We start from the raw sequence: 19,489 nt of genomic DNA on the forward strand, positions 1-19,489 counted from the left end.
TAACCCACACTTGCAGACTACCGTGCCGCTGTGAAATGTGCAAAACTAAAACCGAGCCCTTCCAGATATACAAAGCAACCTGCCTCAGAAGGGAAGCAGAGCTAACATGCCAAAGATAGAGAAAAGGTAAACACAAGCGACTTTCTCCTCCAACACTGCAAAGACTTTGGAAGCCCCAACTTTAAACAAAGACAGTGTCTCAGAATAAGGGGACACTGGTAACTACGCTCCACACTGAAGAAAGGAAGGGAAGCATGTTTAACCCCAGGACAAAAGGGTTGGCATTTCACATCAGGAAACGGGCTGGATGGAGAAGCGGGCTCTAAGGCAGGGGTAGCCAACGTGGTCATCCCTGACTATAGGCCATGCTCACTGTTGGGAGTTGCGACACCAACAAACTCCCCGAGGCATAAAGGATGCGGGTCTGAAACAAACTTCTGGGACAATACAGCCCCCCTACGCCGCCCACAAAGAGTGCCTTAGCAGTGCCCTCTACTTTTGCCCAACCTCAAGCACCAATTCTGACCCATGAGCCGCAACAACCCAAGGCGCAGCGCAGCCACGCTGCTCTTTTCCGAGGGACACAAGGGGCTAGTTGTGGGGCAGGCGGGGGATGGGGGAAATGGAAATCACAATTCCTTCCGTTCACCGCGGCATCGCGGTAGTCTGCAAGCTCAGCACCTATCAGGATGCCCCGACCAATTGAATCCGCCGGGCATTGCACGCTGCAAAAAAAGGAAAATGCACAATCCCTGCATTATAATGCCCGCGTGTCTCGAACAAGAGCCCTCCCTCCCACGCGTTTTTCGCTCCCTTATTAAAGATCTCCCCTTCCTCAGGGTCTCCAGCAGGCCCCTTCCCCTCTCCTAAGTCGAGGCGCCCACCTCTCCTCCGCGCCTCTGAGCCCCCCTTGCATGCAACCCCGCACCCCCCAGCATGCAAACCTCTTGCAAGCGTGCCTCTCCCCTCGCCCAGCTCACCAGTAGCTGCAGCCCGCGCGATGGATGTTCCCTCTGCAAGTGCCGCCCCGTCTCATCTTCAGCCCGGCTGGTGTCTCCCCGCCCCGCCCTCCTGCCCGCCAGGGCGACGCCCCTCATCCCCGCAGAGCCCAATCGGAGGCCGCCATCGGCCCAGGGGCGTGGCCGAGGGGCTCCGGGACTGGCCGGCCGGCGCCACGTTGACACAAAGTTCCATTCTTCCCACAGTTTTTTCCCCCCTTCCTCCGCCCCCCCCCCCAAGTTACAACAAGGCAGGGCGGGCTCTGGGATCCTCTGGGCGCCCCCTCTTCTTGTCGACCAACGGCAGAAAGACACCTACCCCTGCCGCCAACCCCCAGGGCTGCTCCAGCCCCAATGATCCGCCGCCGCCCTTTAATTCCCCCCCCCCCAAATTTGGCAATCGCTCTGGGGTTTCAATAGGTACGAAATGTGGGCCTGGGGCATATAAAAGGGCAGCGTGGACGGGGGGGGGGCGGCGGGCGTGCAGCCTTAAGCACAGCGACCTTGCAACCCCCATTGAGTGCAATCATGGAAAATCACAGAGCTGTGGAGTTGGAGGCGCTGCCCAGGGTCATCTAGTCCAATGCAGGAATCTCAAATCAGTTTTTGGCTTTCCCCCGTTAGGTGGGGCTTAGAGAGCCCGTTAACTTTCAGCTCCAGTCCCTAGATGCCTCCCTTTCACCTCCCAGGAAGTTTGCTGCCTGAGGCAAAGGACAAGATAAGATAAAAGTAAGCGCACACACATCAACCTGATCTGCACACATTGAAACTGATCTGCTTGGCATTTTAACCTTACTTTGACACTGGCACCGGGAGCGGCCTGAGTCAGTCCATTGGTCTGTCTAAGCTCAGTGATGTCTACTTGAAGCAGCTCTCTAGGGCAGGGGTCCGCAAACTTTTTCAGCAGGGGGCCCGTCTACTGCCCTCAGACCTTGTGGGGGGCCAGATTATATTTTGGAGAGAGAAAAAATGAATGAATTCCTATGCCCCACAAATAACCCAGAGATGCATTTTAAATAAAAGCACACATTCTACTCATGTAAAAACACGCTGGTTCCCGGACCATCCGTGGGCCGGATTTAGAAGGCAATTGGGCCAAATCCGGCCCCCGGGCCTTAGTTTGCCTACCCATGCTCTAGGCAGTGGCGTAGCGTGGGGGGTGCCAAGGGTGCCGGCCGCACCGGGCGCAACATCTGGGGGGGGGCGCGAGTCCAGAGGGAAGGGACAAGTTCCTTCCTCCGCCGGGCTCCCGCCGCCACCGCCAGCCTTGCGCCCTAGCGCGCGCGCGCCCCCCACCGTCGCTGCGGCTGCGCTCCACTCACTGCTCGCAGGAGGAGCAGCCGCTGCAGCAGCACCGACGCCGCCACCGACGCCTGGCCGGGCACGGGCAGCCTCCGCACCCCCGGGCCTCGCCGCGCCCTGCGCTCCCCAAAAACCTCCGAGAGGAAGCCGGTGGGCGGGCGAGGCCCGGCTAAGCCTCTCGCCAGCGGGTTAAGAGGCTTTCGGTTTCGTCAGCAAGTTTGGCGGGCTTGCTCACGAGTAAATGAGTGGTGGATCATCCCCCTAAGGGTGTGTGTGTGTGCTAAAGAAAGGCTTCCGGTTTAAGTTCTTTGTTACGCTGAATGTTTATCTTTTAAAGATACATAGTAATAATAAAAATAAATGAGAAAAACGAAAGGCGTTGGATTTTGCTGTGCATGGTGCCCTTTGGGAACTGGCATGGTGGGTTTTGAAGCTACTGCTGCAGAGTGGCGTAGCGTGGGGGGTGCAGGGGGGCCCGGCCGCACCGGCCGCACTGGCCGCAACATCTGGGGGTTAGGGTTAGGGGCGCAAATCCACTGGTTAGGGGGCGCAAATTACTTGCCTTGCCCCGGGTGCTGACAACCCGCGCTATGCCACTGGCTCTAGGGCAGTGTTCCCCAACCTTGGGCCTCCAGCTGTTTTTTGGACTACAACTCCCATCATCCCTCGCTAGCAAGACCGGTGGTCAAGGATGATGGGAATTGTAGTCCAAAAACAGCTGGAGGCCCAAGGTTGGGGAACACTGCTCTAGGGGATCAGGTTCAGAGTTTCCGGGATCTTCTGCATCCAAGGCAGAGGCTTTACTGCTGAGCTAGAGGCTTAGAGGAAACAGAGCAGGGCTTACCACCTGCCCCCCCAGCATCCAGCAACCACCCAACACTTCGCTGTCCTTCATGGTAAGGATAAAGTCCTTGCCATCAGAAGTCAAGGAAGGAAGAGAGGTTTGATCTGAATAGGTTTAGGTGGTGCTTAAGTCTGCATAGAGTAAGTCCGATATTTCTGTAGGGTTTACCCGCTGCCTTGTGGGACATCTTCGGGAGGCAAAACAGCTAAGGATTAAACCCTACACAAATCCAGAGCAGAGTCCCTAAGACAGTTGGATGGTGCTTTGTAAACCCCCCTCCTGCAGCCAAGCTGGTGCTAAATGTATTGCTCTGCTTTCCTTTGGACCACATCAGCGAGGCTGAGAGGGGGGGTCTGGGCAGCCCAGGACCTCCACACACACTGCCCAGTAGTGCGCCCCCGAGAGATCAGTGCTGCGAATGCATCAAAAGCAACGCAGGAGGCAGCAGTTATGAGTTGCCAGTCTCTGCAGCCACAGCAGGCGCTGTGATTCTCCAGTGGCTTGACTTCAACCCTGGTGGCGCACTCTATTGTCTCTCGAAACGGATGCCAACTCTCGAGGATTTTTGAAGTGTAGTGGGCTGAATGTGGCAAGGCTCAAGTCGGTTGCTAGTTCCTTAGGGGTGTAGGAATCAGTTTTATGGCTTGTCAGATCCCTGGTCTGTCTACCTTAGAACCGTCCATCTACACTGGCTGGCAAAGGCTCTACAGGGCTTCAGGCAGAGGTCTCCCCCAGCCCTCCTCGGAAGTGCCCATGGGACTTTCCGCATGCCCAGTGAGCTGTGGTCCTTCCTTATTTACAGGTATGTTGTTGAACCTCACCCACAAAACATTGACAGCCCTGATGCATCTTGGGCCCACACCAGAATGTTTGAGGACAAAGCCGCCTAAGGTAAGACAAGGCAGGAGGCCCCAGCAGCCACAAGTGGGAAGTCTCTTTCTTTTTTGGGAAGCGGGTTTGTTGCGCAAGACCTCCCAATCCACTGTACTTGTGCAACCCAAGTTTGCAATTGTGTGAAACAGCAACAGCAGTGCAGGTGAGTTTTGGAAAGCAACACTGATTCCAAAATGCGTGCGGGCAGCCATTTTGCTTCCCAAACCGTGGGACTGCATCTTTCTGCCCTCCAAAAGTGTACTGATTCCTCTTCTGCCTTACTTCTTGTCTGCAAATGCTCATCCATATCCGCCATTCTGGATACGTGGAGAATGATACTCCACAAAGGTGGTAGAAAAGCACATCACATCATTATGGGATGGTGGCCGTTGGGGACATTTTATTGTAGAACTGGGTCAGAGAAGGAAGATCAGAAAGAGTTTTGTTTCAGATGGAAGGCACGCTTTAGAAATATTGTTGATTTTTTGGACTGGAAAGGACCCGAGCTAGCAAGAGGGGAGCAGAGGAAAATGGCTTGGCGCTTCCATCAGCTTCTATTTAAACAAGGGATGAGGGAGCCCAGGCCATGGGGCCTCTACGCCTCTCTACTTAACCTTCAAGACTCGACACAATCCACACCCTTTCCTCTGGCACACATCCTTTTCCTGAGAGGTGCTTCTCACCAGCCGTGTAAGGGCGTGCGTAGAAACTAGGTTACTTGTATACAGAGGCAAAATTTTCATTTGCTGCTTTGTCGCTTTCTCTTCTGTGCCCCCACCCACACCACTGACATGCTGCCCCCAGAAGGCTTACCATAATACAATGCGGCCCTTGGGTTGGTTTGAGCTTATCTAGAGACAGCTGTGGGCAGGATTCCTGCATTGTAGGGGGTTGGTCTAGATGGCCCCTGGGGGTCCCTTCCAACTCTACAGTTATATGAAAAAGATCCCCCCTACACACTGCTGACTGAAACAAATGGATATACAGTGGTACCTCAGGTTATAGACACTTCAGGTTACATACGCTTCAGGTTACAGACTCCGCTAACCCAGAAATAGTACCTCGGGTTAAGAACTTTGCTTCAGGATGAGAACAGAAATCGTGCAGCGGCGGCGGGAGGCCCCATTAGCTAAAGTGGTACCTCAGGTTAAGAACAGTTTCCGGTTAAGAACGGACCTCCGGAACGAATGAAGTTCTTAATCCGAGGTACCACTGTACCTTTCTCCAAAGTACCCTGCTATTTCTGAGTGAGAAACAACAATGAAGGTGTAGCCTTCAGGCTACACAGGGTGTATGCATATGTGGCAAGTAGTGGGTGCTAATGGTTTGTGAGCAGAAGGTATCTAAAGCAGCAGAAATGCCAATATCCGAAAAAGGTGAGTGGGAGGGGGGACGTTTCACAGGACGCTTTGTAATTCACAGGACGCTTTGTAATTCACCTTAAGGTGGGCATTCCTGGAACAAGGAACTTCAAAGAGAGGCTGCACCTGTGAAGCTGCTGATTTCACAATTCACCAAGAGGTTTAATGCTCTGTCCTGTGGCTCAAATTAGGGTAAAAAAAAACCCCAGCAACACTACACAGGCAAATTAGCTGACCAATGCCAGGATCTTTGCGTTATCAACTCCAACCCATTTGTGTGGTGTTTATGTGAACAGCCACTTTAACATAATTATCCACGGCTGCTTTTCTGCATTTCATTCTTTTGCTGACCTCACTGTTCTCAGTCCCACCCGTGCCCCAGCAACCTTGTGTATATCAGCCTGCAATTTAAAACGAGGCTTCGTGCATCTGATGAAGTAGGATGCAGTGCTCAGGAGCAAGCCAGCAGTAAATCACACAGAGTAAGTGAGGTTAACTCTTTACAATCGTACCTTGGTTGTCAAATGCCCTGGAACTCGGATGTTTTGGCTCCCAAACGCCACAAACCCAGAAGTGATTGTTCTGGTTTGCAAACGACAGAGCTTCTGCGGAGTTTCCTGCAGCCGATCAGAAGCCGCAATTTGGGTTTTGAACATTTTGGAAGTTGAATGGACTTCCAGAATTGATTCCTTTCGACTTCCAAAGTACTGTTGTTTAGTCGTTTAGTCGTGTCCGACTCTTCGTGACCCCATGGACCAGAGTACGCCAGGCACTCCTGTCTTCCACTACCTCCCGCAGTTTGGTCAAACTCATGTTTGTAGCTTCGAGAACACTATCCAACCATCTCGTCCTCTGCTGTCCCCTTCTCCTTGTGCCTTCAATCTTTCCCAACATCAGGGTCTTTTCCAGGGAGTCTTCTCTTCTCATGAGGTGGCCAAAGTATTGGAGCCTCAGCTTCAGGATCTGTCCTTCCAGTGAGCACTCAGGGCTGATTTCCTTCAGAATGGATAGGTTTGATCTTCTTGCAGTCCATGGGACTCTCAAGAGTCTCCTCCAACACCCTAATTCAAAAGCATCAATTCTTCGGCGATGTGTCTGTGTGCCTGCCTTTGCTACTCCCACTTCATGCCTCTCCTGGTCCTGGGAGACCAGGAGAAGGGGAGCTTGTCGCAGCAGGAGGAGGAGACACCCATGACTTTTCACCAGCCTGACTCATCTCTGCCTCTTGGCCTCTCTCCTCTCACAATCCTGCTTCAGCTTCTGTCTCCAATTCTGGATTTCTCTCTGCCACAGACTCTCCCTGCTCACTAAACCCTGTTACCCCTTCAGCCTCCGACACCTCCTCTGAACATTGTCATTTGCCCTTTTGCTCTGTTATCCTCCCCTCCCCACAGTTCGTTGGGGCTATGCTCATTTCCCTTCTCTCAGGAAACATCTCTTTCTGGAGAAACATCTCTCTGGATCTTGGTGGCAGTCTCAACTGAGCTCCTGTAGTATCGGTTGTTTCCACAAGGTGTCAGTCTAGCACCACCTTCCCTGACCCATAACTTCAACTTCTGAACCTGTTTGCACCCATAATCCAGTTTCCCTTTGTAGCTACTGGGAAAATTGCCTTGTTTCTTTATATAACATATTGTAATTCTCCTCCACTTCCCGATTATGACCTTGCGGGCACCGTTATTCTGCCTAGAGCGCCTTACGCTATGGAGAAGCTCAAAAGCAGGCATTGAACACTGTAAACATTCCCACAGATTTAATTTCTGTCTTCCTGACTCCAGCCTAGAGATTAGCAGTTTGTGGCTCTCATTCACATGCTGCTAAACTCCAATTCCCATCAGCCTCAGCCAAGATGGCGAATAATCTGGGACGATGGGAGTTGGAGTCTGAGGAGTTCTGGAAGCCACAGGTTTCTCATACCTGATTTAGGTAATTCCTGGTTTTTTAATTACTCTGAATTCAGCTTCGAAACCTTCAGACATCATTTGTGCCCTGTAAGTTTTTCAGACTGGAATTTATAACTACTTCTGCCCCTCCAGCTGCATGCATTCAGGTCAGGATCTGGACCCACAACAGGTCTCACGCCTGTGGGGCTCTCTGGGATTCTAGCCACAAAGAAGCATCTTATGTCACTGAGCTTTTTTGGAGGTTATCCTAAAGTCAACAGCTCCTGTTTAAACTGGGAAATGCCTCCCAAGTGTTTGGCTTCCTTATAGAATTCTCAGGTTACTCCTGTTTACAGAGAGCTCTAGAGGGAACAGCAGAAGTACCCACCCCTGCTATTGGTTTCCTCCCTTTCAAGGAGCTTCAGCACTTTGGTTTCCACCCTCCAGATTAAATGAGTCACCATGGAATCCTATGTCTGTCTACTCAGAAGCAAGTCTGGTTAAGTTCAATGGGACTTACTTCAACAGAGTCTCTTAAAGGATTGCTGCTTTCCTGAAATCAACCACCAGCAACTTCAGTTTCTAACCATGATTCTATCCGTTTAGAAGTAGGGGTAGGCTTCTGGCAGGGCTTAATTGCTTAATTTTATCAGTTGTAATAATAATAATAATGAATTTTTATTTATACCCCACCCTTCCTGGCCAGAGCCAGGCTCAGGGCGGCGAACACCAGTAAAGTTACAATAAAAACATAATTGGGGGGCAGTTTAAAATAGGGGTTAGAATACAATTTAAAATGCAGCCTCATTTTAATAGTAGCCCATAGATCAAAACCATAAGGGGAGGGAAACATCGCGGGAAAATGTCAAGTCCTGCAGGGCCCTATTCTCTTGTGACAGAGCGTTCCACCAAGTCGGGGCCAGTACTGAAAAGGCCCTGGCCCTAGTTGAAACCAACCGTGCGACTAATTGGTATATTAACCGGTTATTTTCTAAAGAAATGATCTCTATTGAGATTTCATAGGAAACAGGCATGAAACAAAATCAACAGAACAGACAAAGCACATTCGAGTAACGCAATATGACACTGTACTTCAAAACGCCACAATTTAAATTAACAAACAAAATCCAAGAGAACTCGGGGAGGAGCCGGCACTGATGAAAAGTACAAACAAAATCCGTTAGGCAGGATTCAGTTGGCTAATGCAAGCCCTCCATAGTGTAAAAAGGTAAAAAAGGTAAAGGACCCCTGACAGTTAAGTCCAGTTGCGAACGACTCTGGGGTTGCGGCCCTCATCTCGCTTTACTGGCCGAGGGAGCCGACGTATGTCCGTAGACAGTTTTTCCGGGTCATGTGGCCAGCATGACTAAGCCGCTTCTGGCAAAACTAGAGCAGTGCACAGAAACGCTGTTTGTTTACCTTCCCGCCGGAGCAGTACCTATTTATCTACTTGCACTTTGACATGCTTTCGAACTGCTAGGTTGGCAGGAGCTGGGATTGAGCAACGGGAGCTCACCCCGTCGCAGGAATTCGAACCGCCGACCTTCCGATTGGCAAGCCCTGGGCTCTGTGGTTTAGATTCAGTTGGCTAATGCAAGCCTTCCACAGTGTAACTTGCCTTGTTTGCATAGGATATAAAGGGCCACCCGTATGACATCTTTCTTAGCTATCCCTCTGGCGACATGATTCTGGTAAGCCATTCTTTCCAACAACGCCGTGTCCCATATTTTATCCAACCAACCTATCATGGACAACCCAGCTCTCTTGCAGCGACCCACACTCTCAAAGCATGCAGCTGCCAGCAGCAGAGCCACCAGGTCTCAACGGATTACCATAGTTGTGGGTCGTCAGGAGATCCACTCTTTAAAAGCACTCCTCCTGGTGGGCAGGGTGAGACTGAAGGACCACACATATCTGCTATTTGGGTCCCTGAAGCACAGATTCACACAAAGCGGCAAAACGCTCTTGCAGGTTATTAACAGGATTTTTATTTGAAGTGCATATGCAGAACAAAGGCACAGGGCGATCAGTATGCAACCTGTACACAGTAGTCAGGGTGCGCCCCTTTATATAGATTTGCAAAATAGAATACCACCTGATCTCTTGTAAGTCACCCGATTTCTTGTAAGTCACCTGATTTCTGGGAAATCGAAACTTGTAATAAGTTCCTATATTACCATATAAGGTCTTGGTCTTCTCTCCCTCCTTCCTGCAACCTCCCTCATCCTGGTGTGACAATAAATCCTTGTTCTTTATCTCTATCTGCCCAGGCTAAATAAAAAAATTCCTTCCAGTAGCACCTTAAAGACCAACTAAGTTAGTTCTTGGTATGAGCTTTCGTGTGCATGCACACTTCTTCAGAGACAAGTGTGCATGCACACGAAAGCTCATACCAAGAACTAACTTAGTTGGTCTTTAAAGTGCTACTGGAAGGAATTTTTTTATTTTGACTATGGCAGACCAACACGGCTACCTATCTGTAACTGCCCAGGCTAGACATTCTAACAAGGGGCCCATTTGCAATGTAACATTTAAGCATGTCCTTCAATAATAGAACAATTATATTGTAATATGCTCCTTCAAGACGAGATAAAAGCAGTGCTTTGAATGAGGTGGGATGTTCTTTTTCCCTTCGGTTTTTGGAAGGCGTCAAAGCTGAAGGTACAGCTTTGGGGAGAAGTCTACGGAAGGGCCAGAAAACATGTTTTGCATGCCCAAAGTCACAGGTTCAACCCTTAATAATAAAAAATTTTATTTATACCCTGCCCTCCCCGGCCAGAGCCGGGCTCAGGGTGGCTAACACCAATAAAATTACAATAGAAATATAATGGGGGGGGCGATTTAAAATACAGGTTAAAATGCAATTTAAAACGCAGCCTCATTTTAAAAGTAGCCCATAGATCAAAACCGAAAGGGGAGGGAAGACATAAGGGTTAGACTGGGTCCAAACCAAAGGCCAGGCGGAACAGCTCTGTCTTGCAGGCCCTGTGGAAAGATGTCAAGTCCTGCAGGGCCCTAGTCTCTTGTGACAGAGCGTTCCACCAAGTTGGGGCCAGTACTGAAAAGGCCCTGGCCCTAGCTGAGGCCAATCTAACCACCTTGTGACTTGGGACCTCCAAGGTGTTGTCATTTGTGGACTTTAAGGTCCTTCGCGGGGCATACCAGGAGAGGCGGTCCCGTGGGTACATGGGTCCTAGGCCGCATAGGGCATCTCTGCATAAGGCTAAGGAAGGCCTCTGCCTGAAACCTCAGAGGTCTGCTGCTGGTTGGTGCATGCAACAGTGAGCCTAATGGGGACAGATGGTCTGCCTTTGGTGTGAGGCCGCGTCCTCTGTTTCCATCTCCTCTGTTTGGTTGTGTTAACGGAAAAATCTGAGGGCTCCCTTGGACAAAAACAAAGACACCAACCAGGATTACTTGGAGCAAAACAGCAGCCTGTAGGCTTGGCCTTTATTGAACTGTTGCAACACGGTGCTCCCCTCACTTGCAGGAGAGAGGAAGGACCCAGAAAAATGGTGTGCAAGGCCTTATAAAGACTTTTGAAATTGGCACCCTGTAGATCAAGACCACCCCCAGAAACATCATACATACATCACAGAAAAGGCGGTCCAAAATAGAAATTTTAATATTGTTTTCCTCCTGTTTTTGTTTATCTCCTGTCTGGCAGGTTACTTGATTGGATTTCCTGGGTAGCCTGGCCAGTCTTTTGTAATGATAAATACTTAGTTCCTCGGCCAAGTCACAGGCTCACACCCTACTCACACACAGACATACCCTTAAGACAGGATTTGTGAAGGAAAAGACAACGGGGAGGCTTTTCCATTTTGACCTTGCAGAGAAAAGATTTGGTCAGTTTAGGAATCAAAATGGTTCCAGGTTGGCCTTCCTGTGCTGATCTATGCATGTGCTTGGTTGGTACGCTTATGAACATCACCATATATCTAAGACCATAAAATTCCTATCACAGTTGCTTTTAACTCGCTTCCCAACTCCCCCTCCCCGACCCACAGCGCAGCTTCCCACCCCACCTCATCCCCGGATGTGCTGTTCCTCGTCTCAACTCTCTTGGCTGCTCCCATGCCCGCCGCTCCTTCCCATCTGGTTCTGCGGTCCCGTTCCATTCCTACCGAGAGTGGGGACGTGGAGGGCAGGGCGCCATCTGGCATGCTCTTGCCAAGCTTTCCCAAGGGGTCTTCGACACCAGCTGATGGCATCCGCTTCAGGCTGGAAAGATATCCTTCCCTTTCCCCCCTTGCCGTGTGCCCTCACTTCAGCTGCATTTTCTGGGCCAGCCCCGGGCAGGATCAGCCCATGGCCCACAGGGCAGGTGTGGAAATTTCCAGCAACAGAATTCAGACTTTGCTTGGGGGGGGATTTCTGGGTTTGTGTGTGTATAGCAAAGGAGGAGAAACTAGGTTGCCTGGAGCACAAATTGGACAAAGCTCAAAATTTGTGGGGATTAAATTGACCAGGGGAGGGGAGGGGCATGTTAAGAAAGTGTAGCAAGGCAGAGCATGGGCATAGCCAGGATTTTTATTAAGGGGGGGCAGGCCTTTTGTTGGGGCGGGGAGCAAATCCTCAGTTTACTATGTATTTTAATTGATTTTTTTGGGAGGGAGCTGCTGTTCCCTGCCCCCCCCGGCTACGCCCCTGAGGCAGAAATGTGAGTCAAGGGTGGAGGTGCGTAAATAGGCTCGTTTTGCTTCCTCTCAGTTTCTCATTTATTTCCCTTTTAGTTTGTATAGCGCCTTTCTAAACACACAAGGCAGTTTACAAGCTGAGGAAACAACAAACCAGGCAGCAAAGACCACACGCCTCACAGCAATCTGATCCAATACAAAAAAGTCGCAATAAACAACTTATATCAAATAAAGCAATATCCCATAATCCATTGCAAAGCTGAAAAAGGCCTTATGTGCAAATGCGAGGAAGTTAGTCAGGCATGCTTCGTCTTATATTATCGTCAAGAGCTTAAGCAATCAAAAAGCCGCTCCTGAAAACATTTGCACCATTTTAGAAATAGGAAAGTAACACTGAAGCTCTGTAACGGGGACTGCCTACGCACGGTGCATTTAAAACACATGGCCGGTTGCTGCCCTTTTTAGCCCTGACCTGGTGCCAGGTATGGAGTAGGTTTCCTCGTAGGATGAACCCCGCAGGTCAAGGAGCCAGAGGAGCAGGCAGGACTGTGTTGATACCCGAGGAAGAAGCTCTGGAAATGTCAGAAGAGGAGGTGGAGTTGCCCCCCCAGGCCTTGAGAATGAGGACTCCAGAAGCTTTAGCTCCAAGCCAAAGAGCAACAGCACAGTATGTGTATTGGGATCTAGAGTCATCAGGTTACTTGTGAGGAAGGGGTCTACTTGTGAGTAAGCAAGCCCTAATAACCTCTTCACTGCCAGCAGTGGTGGTTAGGGCCCAGTGTAGGAAACTGGAGTACAGGGGTGCCCCACAAGACGAATGCCTCGCAAGACGAAAAACCCGCTAGACGAAAGGGTTTTCCGTTTTTCAATGCGCTTCGCAAGACGAATTTCCCTATGGGCTTGCTTCGCAAGACGAAAACGTCTTGCGAGTCTTGCGATTTTTTCCCTTTCCCCCCTTTTTCTAAGCCGCTAAGCCGCTAATAGCCTTTTAGCCGCTAAGCCGCTAAGCCTTTAATAGCCGCTAAACGGCTAATAGCGCTAATCCGCTAATAGGGTTGCTTCGCAAGACGAAAAAACCGCTAGACGAAGAGACTCGCAGAATGGATTATTTTCGTCTTGCGAGGCACCACTGTATTTAAGGCCTTCTTCTTGAGCCTTCCAGTGCCTTGAAACAACAGGCCTCCGGCTTCTTGTAGCTGACTCTAGTTTTGCCACCCTTACTGTGTTGTACTTTGTGAATTACTCAGCAAAAAATAGACCTTAAATGGTTTCTTGACCTTGCCTCTCAAGCCTAGTTTAGGGTTGCCATATTTCAAAAAGTAAAAATCTGGACACAAAAGTTGTTGAGATTTTTTTCTAGCTATTTTTAAAGGAAATTTGCTGAAAAACCTACACTTCTGACATGGGTTGTCATACGTCTGGGTTTTCCTGGACATTTTAACCGATTTTAGGAAATTCTACCCAGACACTTATTTCCAAAAGATGAATCCCAAATATGCCTGGGAAATTCCAGACGTATGGCTGACTTATACAACTTCCCTATGTTTGACCTTGGTCTGTTTGCACCGTGCTCCCCCAGAAACCTTGTCTGTGTCCTTGTGTCCTTTGGTGAGAAGCTGGTTTGGGGCCAAATGGGGACCCCATAATTCATCAGAAGTCATTTCCTTCCCTCCCCAAAAAGGTTGGCCTAAATTTGCAACGATATGTCTATACAGTGGTGCCCCGCAAGACGAACGCCTCGCGAGACGAAAAACTCGCAAGACGAAAGGTTTTTTCGTTTTCGAGTTGCTTCGCAAGACGAATTTCCCTATGGGCTTGCTTCGCAAAACGAAGCTTGCCCCCGCACCCCGGACCTCTTTTGAAGCAAGGGGCGGCGGGGAGAAGATCGCTTCTCCCCGTTGCCAGCCCCGCAATCTCCGGGGACAGAGGGGAAGGCGCGCGGCCATTCCCCTCTGTCCCCGGACCCCTTTTGAACCAAGGGGCTGCAACGGGGAGAAGCGATCTTCTCCCCTCCGCCCCTTGCTTCAAAAGAGGGGACAGAGGGGAAGGCGCGCGGCCATTCCCCTCTGTCCCTGGACGGTCTCCATAGGAACGCATTGATTGATTTTCAATGCATTCCTATGGGAAACCGTGCTTCGCAAGACGAAAAACTCGCAAGAAGAAAAAACTTGCGGAACGAATTAATTTCGTCTTGCGAGGCACCACTGTATTAGCTTGTGCAAATATGTGCCTTTGCCCAGAGAGGCTTTCAAGGACCTAGCAACACCCCAAGATAGTTGCTTCGGGGAACTGACTTTTAGATGCCCTGATTATTTGTTTACTATGAATGTATTCTTATTTCAAAGGCAAGAGGTGTGGGGTTTTCTCCCTAGGGTGCTAAAGTAACATGGCGAGCCTTAACTGGCACAGGCGGGTACTGTTTGCTGCTGTGCAAAATGTATCGGGCCAGCCCTGGGGGTGGGTCCCACGACCCCAAGCTTGGGATTTCGGCCAGCCCATGGCTCCCGTTAGAGCAGCCTTTCCCAAACTGCAGGCCTCCTGATGTTTTGGGCTACAACTCAACTGGAGAGGGCACCAGGTTGGCAAAGGCTGAAGGAGAGGGGCACACTAGCAGAACGGTAGAGAAAGCCTCGGGGGTGGGTGATGGGGAGAGATGTATTTTCCAATCCCTTTGATTTGACGTGCTTGGCACCCCAACACACACACCCCACTCTCCTGGACCCTGAGAGATGGTTGGGGGAGGGCAGCGGCAGCTCGCTCCGCCGCGCTGGATCGCCCCAGCCCAGCCCCTGCCTCACATCGAAGTGACACGTGCTAAGGATCTGGTTTGGGGGGAGGGCTCAGGCCTTGTGACAGCCAGCAATGGGTGCCACCTTGCATTGGCCTCTGCTTGGAGGTTCCTTGACGTGGGGAGGGGGGCGGTGTGGAAGCAACGCAAGGAAATATTTCCAGCTCCATTCTCCACCAGATTTCCCCAAAGAGGCCTGTTTGCTGCCATTCAGCCTTGTGGCCCTCCTTTTTCCTGTCTGGCCCTCACCGTATGACACCCCTCCGTATCTAGTTGTGGCTCTTGTTTCATATTTCTGAACCTGGACCTATGGAAATCACTGGCTACTGTTAAAACTCCTTCTTTCTCTCTCCATCTCTGGCCTCAAGGGATGTGGCTGAGGATTTTCTGCTAACCAAATCCACACACACAGATACACACACACACCCCGTCCAAACTGCTATTTCTGGGGCAGCCTTGAGATGCATTAGCCGGGGTAAAAGCATGCCTTTGAACAGAACCACCTTAAAGTCGCAATTAACGAAATCAGGGCCCTGTCAGTGGCAGGAGATAATCGGAAGCGAAGGAGCTGAGGGGAGGGGGCAAGGGAGAGCAGCGAAGGACAGGGAGTCAAGGCAGGGGATGTGCCGGCTCCCCCAATTCACCGTGGGGGCAGGCTGAGGCTTATTGGCGGGGGGGGGATATATTCTGCAGAGCCAAGTATGGGTGCCTAAGCAGCACCGCAAGGTGTCCTGAAGCCTCCATAACCCGTAACTGGACCCAAAGAAATATCTGGGACTCGGGGAGTCCAGGCCCCGATAGATTTGGAGATGGTTTGCTTTTGCATTTCTCAAGGGGGTGGCGGCGGTGCGTGCAGAAGGAGCAGAAGCGCGAGGGACTCTGTGCTCCAGACTTCCTCGGCAATCCGTTCCCTCCAGGCATCCTCTCGCCCACCCCTTTCCCCATGCCACTTCCACCCACCCACCCTACAACCGTGTGTGTCGCCAGGCAGATAGATCGGGCCTGACAGTCCCTGGCTCCCCCCAGGCCCCCTTCACACATGAGTCAATCTGCTTTGCATTTTTAATTGACGGCGTGTCGCAGCAACAGAAATTTGTACTTAGCTTGCCCCCCCTCCCACCCTTCCGACTCCCCGGGCCGCCATGTGGACAGCCTTCTCTTCTCTTCTTCCTTCTCTTCACAGAGATGCTTCCAGTTATGCTGTGCACCACGAGGTCCCTTCGGATTGCTAGAGAGCCCCGTTGTTTTTTTTTTACTCCCTCAGTTTTAGCCTCGCAGTGATGGTCTCTGCCAAAATGCCCAGGATGCTCTTTCTCTTTTCTCTGCTTGGTCCTGATGTGATAACTGCCTGCATCCTCTCATTTGGGCTTCTCAGTCCTGACCCCAGGACACTGTTGTTTTCCGCCGCCCAAAACCATCCGCTCTGATGAGCCCTCTTCAGTGCTGTTCAGTCCTGCGGCTCATTATCATTATCGTTATTTCATACCAAAACTTTAAAATACATCATTTGCCTAAAGTCCCTACCTACAGTATACCTTTAAATCATATACAGTGGTACCTTGGGTTACAGACGCTTCAGGTTATAGATTACAGACTCCGCTAACCCAGAAATAGTACCTCGGGTTAAGAACTTTGCTTCAGGATGAGAACAGAAATGGTGCAGCGTCAGCGGGAGGCCCCATTAGCTAAAGTGGTACCTCAGGTTAAGAACAGTTTCAGGTTAAGAACGGACCTCCAGAACGAATTAAGTTCTTAATCCAAGGTACCACTGCATGGTCATATAAAATATCCTATTTTAAAACAAATGTGGCATAGTGGTTAGGCTGTTGGGTTAGGACCTGGGAGACTTGGGTTCAAATCCCTAGTCAGCCATAAAGCCTGCTGGGTGACCTTGGGCCAGCCACTGTCTCTCGGCTTAACCTACCTCTCACAGGGTTGTTCTGAGGATAAAATGGTGGAGCACTTTTCAGGGAAGGTGGGGGATTTGAATGTAATAAATAAACACCGTGCTGAGAATATCCATCATTTGCATCTTACCTGTTTTCTTTTCGTTTCAATATACAGCAAGCATTCCTGTCTTCGTTGTTTGTGCTCTTCCTTCCCAAATAACATGCCATGATGTCCCCCACTTTCCTTACCGCTGATCGGTTTTAGGGAGATTATTGCTTCTTCGTGATTCCTTCCGTAGCTCTTAAGCATATTCTTTCCATTTGTCCCCACAGGGTTCATCATTAAATTCTGACCCAGTGCTAATGAGAATTACAAGGTCTCCTCTCCCACTTGGGCTGTTTGGACCATCTCCTGACTCCCTTTTCTCTCTTGTAGGTTCTTTGGTCTTAACCCATCATCACCATTATTGCTGGTTTTGGGCTACTGGGTCCTTATGTGCTGTTCCCAAATAGGGATGGATAAATCTGTCAACTTCACTTTCTCTGTTTCTCATTTATCCAGTTTTGATTTCAGTTCCCCACATTTCCATGAGAATTTGCAATTATTATTTTTTAATCCATATGAAAATCAATTAGAATTTAGTGCAAATTTATCCCAATACACACATTTTTGTGCCAAACTTTGACTAATTTACACATTTTTGCAGCTTTCCCTAATGCATTTTTTGTGGTATTTTCTCCAAATGCAAAAGGTTGTGCTCATCTTCCCCCTAATATATGCATTTTTGTACGAATCGGTTAGGGAGGTGTAACACAAAATTCAGATAAGTACAATTTTCATTTTTTAAGATTTTATGATGACGTTAAAGTTACTATCCAATTTAAAATATGAAATAAAATAAAAAGGGGGGGACCAGCTGTACAAAAGCAACAGGGTTCACAGACATTATCTCATAAAGCACTCAGTGAATTATATGCTATAACAAAAACTGACCTGATACAGAAATAATGCAAAGCAAATGTTATGAGCAGCAAATAAAGCCATATTTCATTGGGATTTGCCATCCCTGTAATTGGCCTGTCATTATTAGTAACACATGGCCACTAAATGGAGGCCACTAAATGAAGGCACCATGAGATAGCCTTAACTATGCCAATCTCCCAGAAATAATAATAAATATTACTGTATTGAACCAAATAGCTAATGAAAAAACCCAAAGATTCCTTCCAGTCCTGTGCTACTGTCAAACGAGCAGCTGTTATTAGAAAAATTATAAGTTGTTTCCATATGAAGTCCGATCAAAAATTGATAAAAGACACAGCTTGGAAGTTAAAGTTGACGGTACACCTATTATTCCCAAAACTTCCTTCATTACCTCTTTCTAAAATTTGTGTACATGTTTTCAAGACTACCACGTGCACCAATAAGTCCCTCTTTCATTGCATTCTCCCCAACAAATAGGAGAGCGGACTGGAGTCAAGAACCATTGATGGGTTATTTTTAAGGCCTTTTTCTTGGATATTTGCAAGAAAGGGAGGTTTCAAAGGATAGCTGTGTTGTGGTTCATGTACTGGTATGAGACATATGAATTCAGTAGTTTCTTATTAAAGTACGAAGTCAGATTGCTCCCGCATCCCTAACAGAGTCCTGTCTAATTGCCTACTCTTTTCTTCTTCGGCTTGTTTCCCAGACCAACCCTTTTCCTGTAGGCCAGGTTTTCCAGCTGTTTTTTGACTACAATTCCCATCATCCCTGGTCCCACTGGCTAAGGATGATGGGAGTTGTAGTCCAACAGCAGCCGGAGACCCAAGCTTGGGAAATCCTGCTGTAGGCTATCTTCCTTCCTTTCGCCTCTCACAGATTTTCCAGCCTTGACCCAACTGGATTGCTGTTTCTGTTCTTTAGTTGCAAGTTGGTATGTTCTGACCCAGTGCTCTGACCCATTCTGCTTTGCCTCTCTTCTTGCTTGTTTTGTTTAACATCAGTGATTGTTAGTCAAAATGGATGGCTACCAGCCATGATAGCTACTAGAATCATAGAATCATAGAGTTGGAATAGACCACAAGGGCCATCGAGTCCAACCCCCTGCCAAGCAGAAAACACCATCAGAGCACTCCTGACATATGGTTGTCAAGCCTCTGCTTAAAGACCTCCAAAGTAGGAGACTCCACCACACTCCTTGGCAGCAAATTCCACTGTCAAACAGCTCTTACTGTCAGGAAGTTCTTCCTAATGTTTAGGTGGAATCTTATTTCTTGTAGTTTGGATCCATTGCTCCGTGTCCGCTTCTCTGGAGCAGCAGAAAACAACCTTTCTCCCTCCTCTATATGACATCCTTTTATATATTTGAACATGGCTATCATATCACACCTTAACCTCCTCTTCTCCAGGCTAAACATGCCCAGCTCCCTTAGCCGTTCCTCATAAGACATCGTTTCCAGGCCTTTGACCATTTTGGCTGCCCTCCTCTGGACACGTTCCAGTTTGTCAGTGTCCTTCTTGAACTGTGGTGCCCAGAACTGGACACAGTACTCCAGGTGAGGTCTGACCAGAGCAGAATACAGCGGCACTATTACTTCCCTTGATCTAGATGCTATACTCCTATTGATGCAGCCCAGAATTGCATTGGCTTTTTTAGCTGCCGCATCACACTGTTGGCCCATGTACTGTATATACTATCTTCGCTGTTGGAGACAGTATGGCTCTATTAGTAGCTGTAAGAACAAGATGCTGGACTAGATGGGCTTTCAGCCTGATCCAACAGGACTGCTCTTATGTTCTCATAGATACTGCATCTTCAGAGGCAATCTGCCACTGATTTCTAGTTGCTAGAGGGAGCACTGAGGAGGGTCCTAGTTACAGGCTTCCCAGAGGCATCTGGTAAATCATTTTATGGAATTTGGATGCTAC

General features: G+C 49.2%; 2 protein-coding genes across 20 annotated transcripts in view; one reads left to right on the forward strand and one right to left on the reverse strand.

The window, feature by feature from the left end:
- RCN3 (reticulocalbin 3) overlaps positions 1 to 11,490 on the reverse strand; it is a 29,701-nt gene extending 18,211 nt beyond the window's left edge. For 2 of the 4 annotated variants that reach the window (XM_082194480.1, XM_082194481.1), the window contains exon 1: positions 11,290 to 11,490. In XM_082194480.1, coding sequence (XP_082050606.1) covers positions 11,290 to 11,475 — 186 coding nt within the window. In that variant the 5' untranslated portion in view covers positions 11,476 to 11,490. Of the gene's footprint in view, positions 1 to 944; positions 1,113 to 11,289 lie in introns of those variants that run through there. The other 2 variants (XM_082194483.1, XM_082194482.1) reach the window with 2 other exon arrangements.
- The window catches only part of LOC309516031 (paired box protein Pax-6-like), a 55,769-nt gene continuing 47,730 nt past the window's right edge, over positions 11,451 to 19,489 (forward strand). For 9 of the 16 annotated variants that reach the window (XR_014212742.1, XM_082194514.1, XM_082194516.1 and 6 more), the window contains exon 1: positions 12,375 to 12,568. The gene's annotated coding sequence lies outside the window, so the exon portion shown is untranslated. The other 7 variants (XM_082194508.1, XM_082194507.1, XM_082194512.1 and 4 more) reach the window with 7 other exon arrangements.

This window comes from Podarcis vaucheri, assembly GCF_965113315.1.
Source record: "Podarcis vaucheri genome assembly, chromosome: 13".
NCBI classification, from domain to species: Eukaryota; Metazoa; Chordata; class Lepidosauria; order Squamata; family Lacertidae; genus Podarcis; species Podarcis vaucheri.